The sequence below is a fragment of the Nanorana parkeri genome, unplaced genomic scaffold, assembly GCF_000935625.1.
Source record: "Nanorana parkeri isolate BGI_ZX_2015 unplaced genomic scaffold, ASM93562v1 scaffold134, whole genome shotgun sequence".
Lineage (NCBI taxonomy): Eukaryota > Metazoa > Chordata > Amphibia > Anura > Dicroglossidae > Nanorana > Nanorana parkeri.
In genome coordinates, this window is record NW_017306402.1 from 434,573 (window position 1) to 452,817 (window position 18,245).

The window sequence follows — 18,245 nt, forward strand, 5'->3', positions numbered from 1 at the left end:
GAGGACCAGAGCTACGAGACAAGGCTACTAAATTTAAACATGTTCACATTGGAGGTGAGGAGATTGAGGGGGGATATGATCTCCATGTACAAAATGTTCAATGGTGGCAGCAACATTAGCGATAAACTGTTTAAAATTAACTCCATTACAAAAACTAGAGGCCACCACCTAAAATTGGTGGAAAAAAAATTCCAGCACAAGGGGCGAAGGGGGTTCTTCACAGTAAGATCAGTTAGGGTCTGGAACTCACTGCCACAGACGGTGATTTCAGCAAAGAATGTGGAATTGTTCAAGAAACTTTTGGACGATTTCTTAAGGGACCGTAATATACAGGGGTACAGGTACTCCTAGAATGAGATCCTAATAGGTTGGACTTGATGGACTAATGTCTTTATTCAACCTCAAATACTATGTAACTATGTAACTATGAATTATCTATGTGATATCATTTTTGTCAGTGTAAATGGAGTATATCTAAAACCGATATACGGCTGAAATCAGCCGTACAAGCCTGAAGTCAATAGCCGAACAATGTTCGGCTCACTTCACTTGGGGTCGGTTGTTCACTCAGCTACCCTCGGCAGCTTAGTGAATAGACCCCTAAGTGTACTGCAAAATTGTGACAGGCTGCCAGAATGCTGCTTGCTTGTGGCCAGTAAGTAGTTGTGTGTCCAGAAAGGAAATCCAGTGCATGTAATGTCTATTGATAGTTGGTTGTTGCCATCAACCGGTTTTGGAGATAACCTTCTCCTTTCTCAAAATGCATGATGACACAGACTCCTGCAAGGGAAACTCTCTTGCTTTGTGTTTGATGCAATGTTGACAAATAAACACTGGCAGGAAACCGTACTTTGGCATCTGTTCTACCTCTGCTAGCTCTATGTTTGCCAATACATCGGTTATGTGATTTAAAAGAATCAACTACCGTACATCACTTTGGTTATGATTTTGTGAAGAATGGCTGTGTTGAGTCTCATATATTAGTGTCATAACATGCACTTTATTAACTAACATCCATAATACACTCACAGGTTTTTTTCACATTGAGTTTTTTTCTTAGGGCTATCTAAAAAAATCAGATTAATAATAATTATAAATGAACTTAATTATTTTTGGTGGGATTTGGTCATTCTGGTTTTGACACTGTGTGCTCTCCTACTGCTCTTATTCACCCTCTCTACTTCACAACATGAAGTCAAATGACTATGCCTGTAATGCAACCCCCAACAGCCAAAAAAAGCATCTGATTGACCAGCGAACAATCGCATGTCTGATTTAGATGGATCCATCCAAATGTCCGAATTTAGCAAAATTCGTACAAATATCCATTTGGAGCGAAGTGAAGGTTACATGTCTAGTAGGCACAATCAAAATGCAATTTCCCACATATTTACAGTTGCCAGTTTGTCATTTTTGTTACTGGCTGTAGTAAATTTAAAACTACAATGGGGGCAACATATTGTTCATTTTTAAAGAAGGGAGCATATTTATCTGGAGTTTACAAAGGAGGATTAAATGTTTGTATCTTACCGAAACTATAAAGTGTATTATATCCTAACCATCCCTGTCTCTACCCCATGGGTTTTATGGCTGAATTTACTCAAAAGTAGAAAATTAACCACAAATTGTAAATAGAGCTACCACCATTATCCTACTGCCACCATTATCCTACTGCCAACATTATACTACTGCCACTCTAGTTCTTTATGGTGAAAACAGTCCTGCCTGTCAGACCATGTAACAGGTTTAATGATAAGCTTTAGTATTTCACAAATTTCTCTTTTTTATTGCATTGAAATTGTTCTACATAGCACAACATTTTTGTACCTGTTGCAGCCATGTATGTGATCATGTTGTGTCTATCGCTACTGTGGTGCATAGGTCTACACTACAAGCATTTGTGTATTTTGGTTTTGTGCTGCCCTAGGCAAGACTAAACCCTAGCACCACCCCCCCATCCCTAATCTAAATTAGTCCCACCCCTTCCTGTTAAAGACATTTTACATAACCTGTTAGTCGCGGGATACAGCGCGCACGGTGTATCTAGATTCTGACAGGTTGCGCTATCAACGTATTGTAATGCTCTAGTTCTACCTTTGCAATAGCCACCTTCTCCATTCCTGGCTTGATGGGCTCCCTAGTTCAGCAGCTACAATATCCATTCTCTCCTGCCCTGCCATGCTGTGCTAGTCTTTAATTCTGTAGCTGCAACACCGATCTTCTGCCTTAATATGCTGGGCTGTCTAATTCTGCAGTTACCAATCTTCTGCCTTGGCCGCTGGGCTCTGTAGCTTGCCCTGCTCTAGAGACATAACCCTGCACGGAGCTTATAGGCGGCACTTCCCCAGACTCACCACCACGGAGGTGCCGTTAAACACGATGACCATCTGGATCTCAGCCCTGGAGTCCTGCGGAAACTCCTCCGCTGCCTGAAATCAGAGATTTGGGTGTCGGTTTCCCAGGGAGGTTTGGCGCATAAACTGCCAGTGCATCCGGATGTAAGTCACACACACGGATACATTGCACAGCATGTTGACCAGGAAGAGGAAGGAGCTGCAGCCGGCAGGAGTAGGTGGCATAGGTGGACACGTTGGTCCCCCAGTCAAAAAAGCACCAGGTCCAGGAGTACTGGCAGTAATGTATTTATAAAGGGCCGCCCTAAGCAAATGCCTAGTTTGCCTTACAGTAGATACACCCCTCACTACAAGTATACACTCCCTTGATATTAGTATTTAGTAGATGATCCTGTGGCACCAATTACCTGCTGGGGTGTAGATAGATTTTTATTAGCTTTGTATACTGGACACTGTAATTTTTCCCCATCCATCTTTGCAAAACTGCTCCAGCTCTGTTAGGTGGCATGGGAATTGCAAGTGAAAAGCTACACATTCTTTATTGATTAAGATGCACCCTAAACAATACCATTGTTGTTTTGAAGCCACTCTTGTAGTTTTGGCTTTTTGGAAGGAAAATCTTGTAATTTTCTTTATTAATTCTACTCTTTATCCTCAAAATCCTTACAGGACCTTCTACAGACAAACATCTCTATAGCAATATTCTGCAATCACTATTCTTCATGGTGGGTATGTTGCATTTATAATGATGTGCAGTTTCTGGCATATGCAAACAAAGTGTTTGAGGCCTTTTGGGCAAAAAACACAATTTTAGTCATCATACCCTAGAACCTATTTTGAGGTACCTCCCAGGTGCCTTCTGGCAAACTGTTAAGTGAGATGTCATGTGAGTTTCAGTCAACAGTGGTTTTATTTTGCACCTATCCCATAAAGATGCCTCTTTACAAGTCTCCTGATTGCGCAGTCACTAATTTTTGGCTCTTCACAGATTTACAACTGTGCCATACTCTTGTTCACTTTTTAAATTTATAATTTAAATGTACTCCATTGAATATTCAGTGGCTTGGACATGTTCTTGTATTAATCCACTGACTTTAAACCACCTTTCACAGAGTTTCTTGGAATGTTCTTTTGTGGTAATGGGGTTCGTAGTGCCATGATACAGACTTTCCAGAAGGTGGACCTTACAGATACAGTACATGTGTATGTTACTACAATCACCTGAAACCCATTGATTACACACAGATGATCTACATGTAACTAACTACGTGACTCTGTAAAATAATTGGCTGTATCAATGATGGTTTATGTGTGCCATATTAGGGGGGTGTATACTTATGCCCTCAGTTGTTTTGTGTTTTTTATTGTAATTCATTTAAATTCATTTGCATTTATCTTTTTTACTTGACAGTAAATATAAAGTATAGTTTTCTTATTGTAATGAAATCACTGAGGTTGTTATATATTTCTGTTATCTTCTAAATGCATTTTTCCTGTGATAAACTGTAATATACCATCAACTAAAAAAATGCAATTAACAAGTTTCTGTCACTGTGGTTCTTCTGTGGTGGTGAAGTCTTTAACATCTGCAGTATGTTCTGAATCCTAAGTTCCATTCTAGTTCCGGTGCAATCATCTCACTGCAGTGAACCTGGAGAAGTGCTTTACTGCCCTTGAATTAGCATACACCATGGCTAATGGGTGGATGGGTGCTCCCATTGCACTTCTACACAGGTATGGATTAAAATGGGATATCTGTTCAATGCAAACATCTAGGAGTCAATTTATAAAGTAGTGAATGTGACTTTCCAAACATTCATTGGTGGCAAATTAATTAATGTAGTTTTGAACACAAGCACCAGGAAGAATTACCTGCAGCAAATGTTTGATAAAATATCAGATTCACTGATTTATAAATATACCGTTCATTATAGAATAGATTATTGACTGTGTTCAGATAACAGAAAACATGCAATGTCATTCAATCCACAGTTTCCCACATCTTATTATTATTACTATAGTAGTGGTAGTAGTAGTATTTTTTAGATACAAAGCAACTCAAATCAGCTTTGAAGATGCAATGTTCTCTGTTCCTTAGAATGCGGTGTGGGTCTTATAGCTGAGCATCTAAGTAGGAAACTTCAATGGATATTCCTCCATTGATCCATAGAAATATTAAAATCCCCTGCTCACAGAATTCATTATTTGTTTGCGAGGGGAGGGAATGCATTGCACAGATTATAGCGAACATACATGTCATTTATTAACATGGGTGCTTGGATATAAAATGTACATTCCAACTCAAGCTTTGCCATTATACAAAAAAACTTTATGTTTTTTGGTGTATCTAATTGCTGTTAGCATTTTTAGATGGTATTGATAATATCATATACAAATAAAACTGCATCGGTTGCACAGGGCTTTTATTATTGTCATTTCTAAAAATCATCAGATAACTGTACGTCTGGGGGTTTTGTCCTGTGCATGCTCAGAGCTTTGTTGTCTGCTTGCTCAGAAGTTCCAGCACTAGTTGATGTGATTCTAAATGATGGTGTGTGCAATACAGATACTAATAATAAAGCTAGTGTGTTTACTGACATACCAGGTTTAAAAAATTATTCTATCCAGCACTGAATATTGAGTGTTAGGTGGAGTTCTTTTTTACATGCTACTATTTAACTCTTGGTTCAATAATATGGAAAGATTTATAGTAACACATTCATCACAATCCCATAGAATTTCCCATGGTGCAAAGGAACAATGGAAGTTTAAACTAGAAAGTACAAAAGAACAATTCTGCTGTTATATCCACTTTGGTAACTTGGGTGATCGTTTTTTATTAAGAAAGACATCAAGAGTAGGGAATTCATTGCTGTAACAATAAAACCAATGAGTCACTGAATTTCGCAGCAGATAAAATAATGCCCTGCATTCTGTCATCAGCTCATCCTTGAGTGTACTCTTCAGTTGATTTTACAGCACAGTCTTGTAATGTAGTTTCAATCTTGTATGTTGCTATAGGTCAATATATCTCTTACTTGCAATGCTCAGAACCACGCAGGAAGAAAAAGCACATCTGTCTCAATGGAGGAATATCTGTCTGAGGCTAATTAAATGCCTTCAGCATAGGACGTTTTACTGCCCCGTTGACATTTAAAATGTCATTAGCCACCTACATTCTTTAGTGTGACATAGAATAAAGTCTTCTGCTTAGATTAGCTTGTCTTAAAAATTAATCTCTTGAATGCTAAAATTAAAGACATGATATTTAAACATCAAATTATCGCTGTGTTATTCCTACTGGTTATGGGAAAATAGTTATAATGATACATTTATGTATATGTATTGCACTTATTTTTATCTGGCAGAATAATGTTAAGCATTTACTTTTTACAGTGCATTAACACAAGGGAACAATATATTCTGCAATCTATTTTGATTTAAATGTTATTAAGCAAGTGAAAGAAAAAGGGTGTACTTAACATAGCACAAAGAGCAGATATGTGCTTTAAAGCATAAGCGCAATTTAAAACAAAGTGCACTTATCCCTTTGGCCCCTTTAAGCTGACCTAACGATCCCATACTCCCTCTATGCATACTTACTGAGTTGGAATGTTGTTTGTTTACATACTGCAGCAAAAGGCTCCCTCTCCTTGCCGTGCCTTTGCAGCACATCCCCATTGATTTCTATGGGGCTCATTTACTGTACTTCCAGCTCTCAGTTAGTAGATGGCCCCACAGGAGGCTATTGGGATATACAGCACAGGCGTGACCAGGAGAGAGAACCATTTATCGAAGCATGTAGACAAACAACCAGCTGGCCCATCAGAACTCAGTAAGTATGCATCTATGCAGGAGAGGATGGGAGGTTAGCTTAGGTCAGCTTAAAGAGGCCAAAAGGATAAGTGCACTTTGGTTTTAAGTGCCCTTATCCTTTAACCTATGCAGTAAGCTCTTTATTTGCATGTCACTGTAAGTAAGTGTCTGAAGCAAGAAAAATTGATTTGCTCCTATGAAGCAGTAGGTAAATCTACTTTGGCAACAGCCAGCATGATGCATTGGTGGGGTGGGCACAGGCATAGCATTTTTCAGGGTGTTAGCAATTAAACTACACTTCAGATGTTCTTCCATTGCAAGTGAAGGAGTTGAACACACCAATTACTTGTATTTATTGGTTTCGGAAGAGAAAATGGAGCAACTTTCCAGTCCAGGGTTCTCTAGAATAGGCCTTCCTCTTGATACCTGAAGGGCTTTTTAGCATTTTTTTTCTTCAAATTAGATGGTTCAGCAAATGCCCTTGGAATCACAATAAAAGCTAAGAAGACTATTTTTTTTTCTACACTCCATAAAACCTATTACCTATGTCACAAGTCCAGTTTATGCATATTCCCTTTTAAAGATTAGAATCTGGTGTGCTTTCCTTGTCAGAGCTAATCTGTGTTTTGTTCTTGTTCACCTGTGCTTCTGCTGGTGTGTTTTTGAAGCTTTTTAGAGGCTTAGCCCTCACCAGCTATTACTAGTTCATCTGAGCTAATCTGAACCTACTCTTGTATTTCTGTCTTTCCTGTGCTGAACTGACCTGATTTGACTTATATTGTAATTTCTGAACCTTCTTTATTTGTTTGTATTTATTCCCACTTCTATCTGTGTATTCTAGTGCTCCTGGTTATGATTACATCTGTTCTGATTTGTTGGCTGGGGACTGGAGCTCTGTCTGTTCTCTGCATTTGTCCAGCTAGGCCAGTCTGTGTGTTCCATACCAGGAGTTGTCCTTACACACAAGTCCATCTATACTTTCAACAGCTCTGTTGAAAATCAAAGGGTCATTGTTCCTGCATCTTGGCAAGGGCCAGTTTCCATCAACTGGCAACACCGTATACTCCTGTCTATCTACCCTGATCTTGTACCTGCTGTTCTGCATGTATACACTGTGCTCAAATTTTCTGTTCCCAATCTGCCTTGGATTTCTTCTATGCTCCTGTCATCACATTTCTTTACATCTGGGGTTCTTAAAACGCATCAGTACAGACATCAGTGTCCTGTTACCCATGACAGTTCCAGATCATCAGCAGGCTTCATTCTATAAAATGATAGCAATCTGGCTGAGGGGAATGTATTCTCAACTGACGTACATAATTCGCAGCATTTCTATTATTTTCAATAAGAGTCAAAATCTTTGTAAATAGCACTGTAAAAATGTTCATAATTTTAAAGCTAAATTCATGAAAGGTATAACAAAACAGCATTTAATGTAGTTACGTATTCATAAAAAAACCAAAAAAAACCACTAAGTGTATTTTATCGTGAAACTAGTATCAGTCTTAATATAAGACTCTAGTGATACTCTGTAAAGTAAAACTCATAAATAGTGTCTAAGCTAATCACTAAGGAGAGGTCACCTCATTACTCTGCTACTGCTTCTTCACTGTCCAGTCACAGGCTGTCAGGAGAGAGGTGACCAAGCTGTATTGCTTAACTTAAAAAGAGAAAAAAGAGCTCACCAACCTGGCTGTATTGTCTGGCAGAGCTGCGTAAACCTCAAGACTGGCTGGACAAAATTACAAATCTATGGATAGAAACAACAGCTCCTATACATGTATTTCAGCTGCATATTAACCCCTTTGTGACGGGAGACGTACACTGTACGTCCAGCCACAAAGGGACCAAATGACTTGTCACGTACACTGTACGTGACAAGTTATTTGCTGCTTTAGAGGGCTGTTAACGCTGAGAATCAGCTTTTAACATTCATTAATGGATGCCCTTACCACAGAGGCATTCATTAATGAAAGGGTTAACCTTTTTCAGACACCCGATACCTTAATATCGGGTGTCTGAGAGTCAAAGCAGAGGGACACAGATGCCGGCTTTTGCCGGCATTCTGACAGCTCGTATAAATCGAGAGAGATATCTCTCTCAAGCTATACTGGCTTTTTTTTTCTTTCTTTCATGAATAGATACATAATGTGTCTATTCCTACAATGTATCTATTCCTGAAAGAAGAATGTTTGTTTGCTGATCGTTGTTGCAACAATCAGAAAACCTTTAGTGACAGCTGAATCCTGAACTGCTGCAGGATCAGTGTCACTAACCTATTATCGGCTGTTCTGAAGTTTGAAGCAGCCTGATAATAACCAAAAATGTATTAATTTATCAAGCAGTAACAGTGAGATTAATTCACAATGACTGCTTGATATAATTAAATAAATAAAATTACATTTTTAAGTTTAAAAAAAAGTGAAAAGTGTTAAAAAAAATTAAATGTGTAAAAAATAAAATAAAATAAGGGACAAATAAATCAATGTATTTATTGCATTTTTTTTAGCTGTGCTGGTTTTGTAAAAAAAATACTACAAATCAAAACTGGGGACAAAGTTTTTTTTTTAACGTTTTTTTCCTCTTTTTTTATATTTTATTTGTCCTAAGTGAGGCGTTAGACACACATATGTGATATAAATATGTAGCCCTATCTGTCCTCTAAAAAACAATATATAATATGTGTGGGTGCACTTTGTAAGAAAGTATATTACTGACGTGGAAGAATCACACAGCAAAAATGTCAAAAGTGTGTCAGTCATTTACGAACAGAAACTAAAAACAAGCTCAGTCATGAAGGGGTTAAAGAAGAACTCTGAGCAGAATTAAACTTTACCCTTGTAGTGGTGCTACCTCTGCACTGCAACTTCTTGTTTTAATCTAGGGTGTAAAATAAAAAAAATATACTCACCTGAACCTTGGCCCCCCACTCGGCTTCTGGACCGGTCCCTGCAGCCTCTCTCCCCTTCCACTCCAGCGGTCTAACAACCCATGAGTCATCACTTCTAATTCAGTTTATTAGACGTGAGGACCTGAGGGAGATTCCATCTTCAGAGAGGAGAGAGAAAGAGGCTGCAGAGACCGGTCTAGCAGCAAGGCAGGACAGAGATTCAGGTGAGTATATCTTTGTTTTTTTAGAGGCATGATGAAAATGAGCACTTAACCCTTGAAGTGTAGGGGTAGCCCCACTGCAAGGGTTACATTTTATTCTGCCCAGAGTTATTCTTCAAGTGTTTGCCTGAAGCTCAGTTTTAAAGCTCCTAGCAAGGTGCTCTTACTTATTCCAGTAATGCATGCTCAAGGTCATGATTAATACATATTCCCAATGATTTGCTGACTGATCCAATGAACACAAATATTGGCTTATTATAATCGTTAGGTGTATGACTAATAGTGAGTAATACCAGACCTTTAAATAACAAAATTGGTTACATAATTTCGATTTTTAAACCATCGGGCTTCTTGGAGACAACTGACCAAGTCCGTGAGTCAGTCATTTAACTGTGCAGATGCTTGGTGATAAAATGTAGATAGAATGTCAACTATGTCATGAGATGAAAATGTGCTTAGATTTGCAAAAATAATCCAATGTGTTTCCATGGTGCCCTACAATATATAGCAAAAGAGCCAAATATTGAATGCTTTGTCATACCAAATGAAAGATTGTTCTGTGATTACCGAGCATTAGTCTTATAAGAGACTAAAATGAAGTATTGAACCTATGTGGCAAAACAGCTAAAACTTGTATATTGAGCTTACAATTTGTCACTATGACAGTCACTAGCATGAGCAAGCTAGAACAAATCAAAGTATACAGATTACAAACACCTAATATGCACTATATGTGTAATATTTAGTAAATAAACCAGTCTGATGAAGAGGAAAGAGAGGGGTGATCATTAACCAGAAAATAGACCCTCAAGTCTCACTGCTCATCTTAACAGACAGTAGATCTGAGACTTGAAATGGCACTATAATATGAATTATGAAAATATATCAAATGCAAAACATAGTACAAAGTTCATTTTACCAAATCTAAAAAATATGTCTTTTTTTAATATGCTGTATGTACTTGTGTTTATCATAGATATCTTTACACATAAAAGCACACATAATTTGACCTCTAAGTTCAGTTTCACTCTTTCATTTTCCTGTGACATAATCTCTCTTTAGGGCCGCTGTGAGGTAATAAAACCATCTGATGGCTTGTTTATTTGGGTTAGATAAAAATATGCTATTTAGTAACAAAAGAAAACTTTGAAATATGAAATAAAGAATTTTGTAGTATACCACGTACATATTTCTCACATAACCTCAGAAACTATGCCAGAATAAAAACCCTTTCTATATTTGTTTGTAATTGTTGGCTTTTTTTGTACGCTAAGTGGGACTAAGATATTATACAAATAACCATATAAAGCTAAACTCCAGGCAGATAGAAAGGACACAAATGAATGCAGCTCTATATTCATTTCTATAATCTTACTTGTATTTGAATGTAAATGCAAGCAATGTAAGTACTTGAATTTGCCCCAAGTGTTAATCTCTTGCAGTCTACTGCACAGCAAAACTCAGACTGGGAGAGGAAGAAGCAGCATAAGGAGACAGAGTGGATTTCTTAAGGCAGTGTTAGTTTCCAGATTCGGGCAACACAGTGGCATAGTGGTTAGCCGCGTCCCAGTCGGGTCACTATATGCAAAGGAGCATGTTCTCCATGTGCTTGAGTGGGTTTCCTCCGGGTACTCTGGTTTCCTCCCACACTCCAAAGACATGCTGGTTGGTTAATTGGCTCCTGTCTAAATTGGTCCTGGCATGTGAGATGGGGACCTTAGATTGTAAGCTCCTTGAGGACAGGGACTGATGTGAATGTGTCAAGCTCCATAAATTGTCAGCGCTATATAAATACCTGTAATAATAAGGTTATGGTTTATGTGGTAAAGTGTTACTTTTTAGGGTTGGGTTCAGTGATAAGATTAAAACAAATTATAATAATATTAACACAAAGATACCAATGTCAGCTAAAACGTGTGAAGATCTAGAGGTGCCTGCACAATACTAGCAGGAGTCTACATGTCCCTGCCACCATGCCCAAATGCCAGCCATTCTCAATATTTGCAGGAAGTATCAAGCCTGTCCACACATTCCTATTGGCCTTTACTATTATGAGCCATCTCACTAGCCAATAGCAATGTGCAACAGACAGGAAGGGATGGGCAAGACTTAAAACTATAAGGAAGTGCCAGAGCTTTGACCTTCAGGATGGCCTGGCATTCGACCATAAATGCAGGATATTAATAGCTACAGCAAGTATGTGCAGACAACATTATACCTGACAGCAGTTCCTTTGTTTGAATTTCGTCAAAGAGTAACTTTAAGTCTTGAAACAGAGTTTAACATGGCACTCCAGTCATACAGCTAAACACACATTTCAAATACATATACAATACATTTACTAATTTACCTAGCATAGAACTTTTAATTCTGGTCAGCCATTCTTGTGATATTAAAATAATACTTTTCCTATCGGAATAATCACTTTGCTACTTAATGGTCAAGCATTACCACTTCCTGAGTCTACTTTATTGGATGCTGGGTCAAATCCCAACCTATTTGACAGAAATTATGATGCTGATTTATTGTCCAATGAAAAGGTTGGAGCTGGTGAGGTGACACTGATGATTATGATGCATTCTTAACCAAGAAATAAGTGTGTCAATTGTCTAACTGTGCCGTGTGCAAGATGTGTAAATCACAATGTTGGCAGAATTCAGTTAGCCCTGGTTCACACCTAGGCGTATTGCATATGCGCGTCTGGCGCGTGTTTTTTTACCGCAATTCGCGGTCAAAAAAATTGTGCGACAAACGCGCGTTTCCGAGGGCTACTTGGCTGTATCCCAATGGAAACGAGCAACAAAAACGGCCCAAAGTATTACATGTACCTTTTCAGGCGTGGGCCGTTTTGTAGCGCGTTAGGGACGGGCTGAAATACGCCAAGGTGTGAACCAGACCCATTGAATACAATGGGATTTAGATGTTTGAGCGTTTTGTAGAGCGTTCGTCGAGCGTAGAACGCGCTACAAAACGTTCAGGTGTGAACGAGGGCTTAGAATTTCCTTAGCAGGTAAAACGATAAACATATAGTGTGCTGTATGTATTTTAAGTGTGTACTCAGCTGTTTGCCCTGACTTTGCATGGTAAATTATTGGGTCTTCATTGTAGGGGCTAAGTTAAATTATATGGTTTAGATGAGGAGAGGCTTTAGTGTGTCACGGACATTCCCAGCTGCAGCGTCTGGGCCGCAGATCCCGGGCCCTCCTTCAGCTCAGACGTCACGGAGTGACGTCACGCTCCGCCCACGGCCGCCGGCTCCCTCCTTAAAAGCGAGGGAGATTCAACTGCTCGGCGTTCAGTCAATGGATAACTGTACGCTGAGCAATTGCTCTCATACCCCCAACTGAACTGCCACAACCTGCTGGAACCCGTGAAACCTCACAGGAGTGAGTACCCAGCCCGTCAGCACAGCTTACCTCTCTCCCGTCTGGCAAGGACTGCACTGCTCGTCTCAACTGCAAGTATTTCAGCTTAACAGCCTGTGATCATTGTACTGCCTTATACTAGCGCCATCTGCTGGTTCAACTACAGATTACACCCTCCTATAGAACTGCTTGTACTCTGGACTCTCACTGTGTATAGTTGGAGCTTCCTCCAGGCAATTGCGAAGGGGTTCATGTGATAAAGTGTGGGGAGTTATACGTTAACCCTTGGTTGTGGGTACTGTATTTAATCACCAGTATATGCGGTAATACACTGGTAACTCCTCCCATTGTTTCCCGTGGTAAATGATGCTTGTGGGAACTGCGCCCCCTCACTACACCTAAGAGGGTTAAAGCAGCATCCCCAATCTGAACCACTCCTTCACCACATTGGGGAAAGCCCTGAGGTTCCTTCTTGAGCTCCATAGGAAGGGGGTAGAGCTTTACATAGTGCTAGCGTCAGCTCAAAGGTAAGGTTAATTTTATATGTCAGGGTATCTTTTACACTTCTTTTTAATGCTGAAAGCCCTGATTCTACCAATGTACCCCCATATTCTTATATATAACCGACCATTGTGGCTTAGACTCCTGGTTCTGATATTATGGGATGTTTGTGCTGAAAATTATGATTAGTTAGCTTGGTAATATGCTTCATGACATTGATTAGCTTTGTTTCAAATAGCAATGAAAGTGTAAAGCCTGCTGTTGGGATTTTTAGCAGATATGATCACTGTAAGCTTCAGGAACTTGCCCACATCTCATCTTTAAATGGGCCATGTTCCTGCTTCTGATACCAAAACTCTTGATGACAGGATTATCTGCTAAAATGCTGCAAGAATATATTCTAGGCACCTTATTCCCAATTTAGTTTAGGATATTAACTATTTCAAATGATTTTAAATATCTTCTTTTAACTGAATTAATTTAATGTGGAATTAAATGGAACCTGATTTAATATCAGAGCCTTCTTTCAGCATCCAACACTTCTTTGTAGTGTAAAATCTTGCCCACGCCTTTCTGTCTTTTTTACATTCCTATTAGATATAAACTGTGGAATGGGATGCATAGGGGATCTGGGAAGCAGAAGATATGGTGACATCTCTTAGGACAGATTCCCTTTAAGTAGTAGTATATGTGTAAGGAGCTGATGGTTTGAAAACAAATTAACATACCTCTGGCCGCTCATTAGTGCCTTTGAAGGAGTAATAAGGGAATTACAGGCTATCCATATTAATGTTAAATGTAGTGGTTATTTGCACTTCATGCATTGGTATATTGTTTCATATACCCATATGTAACTGCATACAAATTTCATAATGTAAGTATCTCAGCCTATGTAAGGCCACTATTATTGAGGAACATTTACAAATATAATATCCTATAAACTTCTATGAAGCAATGCACTTCAACAGAAAACATTTCTTATCTTCTAGCTAAAAAAGTAAGTAGTTCTTAGTTGTTCGTCCATGGGCCACTGGGTACCTTCCAATGGATTAAGGCTGTCCTCCAAATGCCTAGCTGGCAAACTGATTTCCAAGCAAAAAAATATCATCGCTTTTATTATTTATTAACCTTTTATTTTAAAAAATGTAAAAAATGATTCACTGTTTATAGGTTTGGTCTTTCAGGAAGACTGTTTTTTTTTTTGTTTTTCCCTGGTTTTTTTTTTTCCCCAGAGGGTTCATCACAGCAGAAGATTTTACCTATGCTGCCACTTGTTGGTGTAATCTGGTGTTGCAATGCTATCATATAGTACTGTTGAATTGTATCATTACTACCTTCTTTACTACTGCTGTTTCTTGCATGAAATAGCTAAAGACAAGCTTTTATAGGCAAAACCACATTTTCTTCACTCTTAAATCTCATAAATGCCCCTTGGATATTTTTTTATTATTATTTTTCTTTAAAAAATAACAGTATTGCTCAAAGAGATAAGGGAATGAATTCCTTCCTCATACCAAGTCTTTCACCGAGAAGAGCCAGAAGGTAAACTATATGGCACTCTCTATAAACTTTTATCTCTGGATCTAATGTATGTTTACATGCTAAAATACTTAGATGGGTATGCTTTCTGCACATAATGACAAGAGTATGCATTTTACTGTCCATTAAGGAGAAGGAAAAACAACAGGTGAAAAACCTCTCCATCATAAACGAAAAGCAAAATAAGAACACGAGCAAAGTATGCACAACAATATCGCACAACGTCAGTTAATATATTGCTAATTTTATCTTTGAAATGTCAACATTTAAAACACACTATACATTTACTAGTTTATTGCTATAAGTTTAACTTAGTGGATTATGCAAAACGTGTAATAAGCAACAGATGTAGCATTTTTATCATATTATGCACAATGTTAACCACTCCATATTGAAAAAAAATACCATAGAGTTATCTGCAGCAATTAATGAACTAAAGTTGTCCTTGTCCCTGGTTTTCCTTTAGAGTACATTGAAGTGTGTTCTATAAAAGTATTGCTGTTTAACTTGGGTAATGTATGAAATTGGTACCTGACTTTTTAGTATACACAAATCAAATAAGGCAGACCAAATTAGCCTTAATATCATTTGTTTATCTCTGCACTGCAATGGGAACAACATGGGAAAAGATAAGCATTTCTACCAAATATACCATTATGTTATGGGATGAATAGCAAAATATCAATATAACTGTACAGCCAATTAAAACAAACTGGCTTAAATATAAAAGTATGCATATACATCCATTCACTTGCCTATCTATCTATCTATCTATCTATCTATCTATCTATCTAGTCCCTGAACGAGGTAATTGGCTGGATGAAATAAAGTGAAACTCTGTAGGCAATCTGCTGAGACAAATGAAGGGCTGCCAAGGTCTTGGATAGATAAAACTAAATTCTAAACTTCATGAAACTCCTTACTAAAATGTTGGCATAGCACCTACAATCACAAATACCTATACAGTTTTATCATGTATTTTAATGCCCCTCCCCCTCTGTATGATCACATGTTGCAAATGAGGAAACCTTCATTCTTACAGTATAACATATAAGAGTTTTAAGGAGTCCATCCAAAACTGATTTTTCCATTAGATGCAAGTGGACTGATTGGCCACCACCTGTGTTTTCTGGTCTACCAACATGCCATGGCCATTACAATGGGTCCTCCATCTCCATATAACATTTATTTTTTATTCATTTTACATCAAATTTAACAGGATTGGGGTTGCTGTTCATGCTATAGCAGGAAGGGTTAGACTCTTGGAGGGTGAGGTGGTAAGATACTTTAGAGGGGGCAGTCACCTGTAGAATCTCCAGTAGAGGTAGGTGATTCAGCTTTCAACCATCTACCTGTTACCATTTGTGGGTGGACTAAAATACCAGCAGTGGGTGGACTAATCCTTTAAGGTGGCTCATTAACACACACAGAAAGAGATACATAGCATAAATATAATAGTATATTGTTTACTAAAAACATAAAGAAAACATCCAGAAATATTTAAGCCATATGCCTTGTTCCTATGTCACCACTATAATCATTTATTTTGGTGATAAGAGAGGCAGCTAAATTCTTAGCTACTTGAAGAATTTTCATTTTCTGAATGACTCTGGCTTATCTGACACAGTTTGGGAAAGCGGATCATTATTTGACAGGAGTTCTCTAGATAACACAGGTGCTAGACTCTGCATCCAGACTGCTGCTGCCTGTCTGTTGGCATCACACAGTCCAAGTCAGATGTTTAATCATTCAGCCATGTGCCCAAGATAAGATAACCATCACCGCATTAGTGTCTACCTTTTCAATTCCACAAAACATGTTCATCCTTCATCCATTGTTTATGGGCTCGTTTAAAGTAGATGAATGTAATCAAATAGACCGGCTAAACATTATGCAGAGTCAAAGCTTGTTCATTGCAATCCCCGGCTAAACAACAAGTAAAAGCTTTTTGCTGAATCAAATCCTTCCAACTACTGTCATTTTTCTTCCTTGTAAAAGAAGAGATTAGAAATACCCATCAGGGAATGAGTTGCAGCACTTGTACTTACTAACATTATTAGTGCCAATAATTAGCTCCCTTATGTGTTTTAAATATCGCCCAACAAGCTTTTCTAAAGAGCACCACACACACAGACGCATTGCAATCTGACTGTACAATCTCCTTTAGATCTACCAACAACAGTAGAGTGCAAGGGCTTGTCTGTCTGGATATAGATTGATTGATTGATTGATCGATTAATTAGATAAGCTTGGTCCTCATATTACATAGCTTTGGTAAATTGATTTTACAAAGGTTTAATGGTCAGATTTTAACATGTATTGTGAGCCTAAAAGTCTCAGACAAATGTCAAACACGTGAACCCAAGAGCAATAATAAGCGACAGTTTGGTAATAATTATCCCACAGCTCCTATACTTTTTGTACCCTGCTAATCCACTGTATCTGTCCGTGAAAAAGTACATTAATCCTCACAATGCAATGCAACTTAAGAAATAATAGCCTGTTATCCACAGTACAATTCCCATGTGGATCCATTCTTTAGACTATACTTAATCCACTCAGGGGTTGCTGTCCACAGCAACACATTGAATTGCTCTGAAGTGTCTGCCAAGGTTATCCCCCTGAATCCAAAACAGATAATCAGTCTGTTGTATTTGACATTAAGACAAAACATAAGACTTACGAGCAATGTTACCGTGATCACAGGTGAAGGAGGTAAAAGCCAGTGACACAGTCACAACATGAGCTGAATTTAGCCTTGCTTCTCTGCCCCCATCAATACCAGCACACTTGCTCTACAAATGCAGATAATCACAATCCTGCTGTACACAAATCATTTACTCATTCTCATCTCTCCCTGTGGAATATACAGTATACACCAGAGTATCTAAAGATAGTACAGTAGCTGTCTGTCACAGAGCTCTGGAAGGAATGATCAAGGTAAACAGAGACTTACCCCGAGCTTTTTGCTTCTGATTTTTACATAACCTTGCTTTACAATATCATTGAAGTTGGATGCCATAGTGAATAGTGTGCTCCCTCTAAGTGCCTTGCTTTGCTCCGTCTCTCCTGATGTATTAGTGGCTGCTTCATGCACCCTCCCCAAGCTACGGCAAGTGTTTGACAACGCGGCAACACCAGCAGCGATATATGACAGACTGCCTGTGTGCAGGTGTCCAGCAGTAGACTGGCTGAGCTCTTTCGGTGTTAAGTAGTCCAACTGCTATACTAGCTGACTGGCTCAGAGTCCAACAACAGCACTCGCTTACTGGCTGAGCTGTCTCTGTGTCTAGGAGTCCAACAGCAGGAGCTCGCTGAAAAAAGCAGCCACTCAGTGTCAGTGTGCAGCCCCCTCCTTTCCCCCAAGCATGCTATACTGAATATCTAAATTGCAAAAACGAGGCATTGTAGAATAGGCGATAAGCTAGAAAAGACAGGAATGTGGTATTGTGAGCAGTGCAAGACACATTTCATACGTCAATATGAATAAGATATTACTATACTAACTTGTATTATGTATTCTTTGGTTTCAGAGTTGGCAATAGACTAAGTGAGTCAT

The 18,245-nt window shown here is 38.6% G+C and overlaps 1 protein-coding gene across 1 annotated transcript in view; it reads right to left on the bottom strand.

Moving 5' to 3' along the window:
• LOC108784954 (docking protein 6) overlaps positions 1-18,021 on the bottom strand; it is a 322,423-nt gene extending 304,402 nt beyond the window's left edge. Inside the window, exon 1 of the mRNA XM_018553907.1 lies at positions 17,643-18,021. Within this exon, the coding sequence (XP_018409409.1) occupies positions 17,643-17,708 (66 nt within the window). The 5' untranslated portion in view covers positions 17,709-18,021. The remainder of the gene's footprint in view (positions 1-17,642) is intronic.
• Positions 18,022-18,245: the final 224 nt, after the last annotated feature.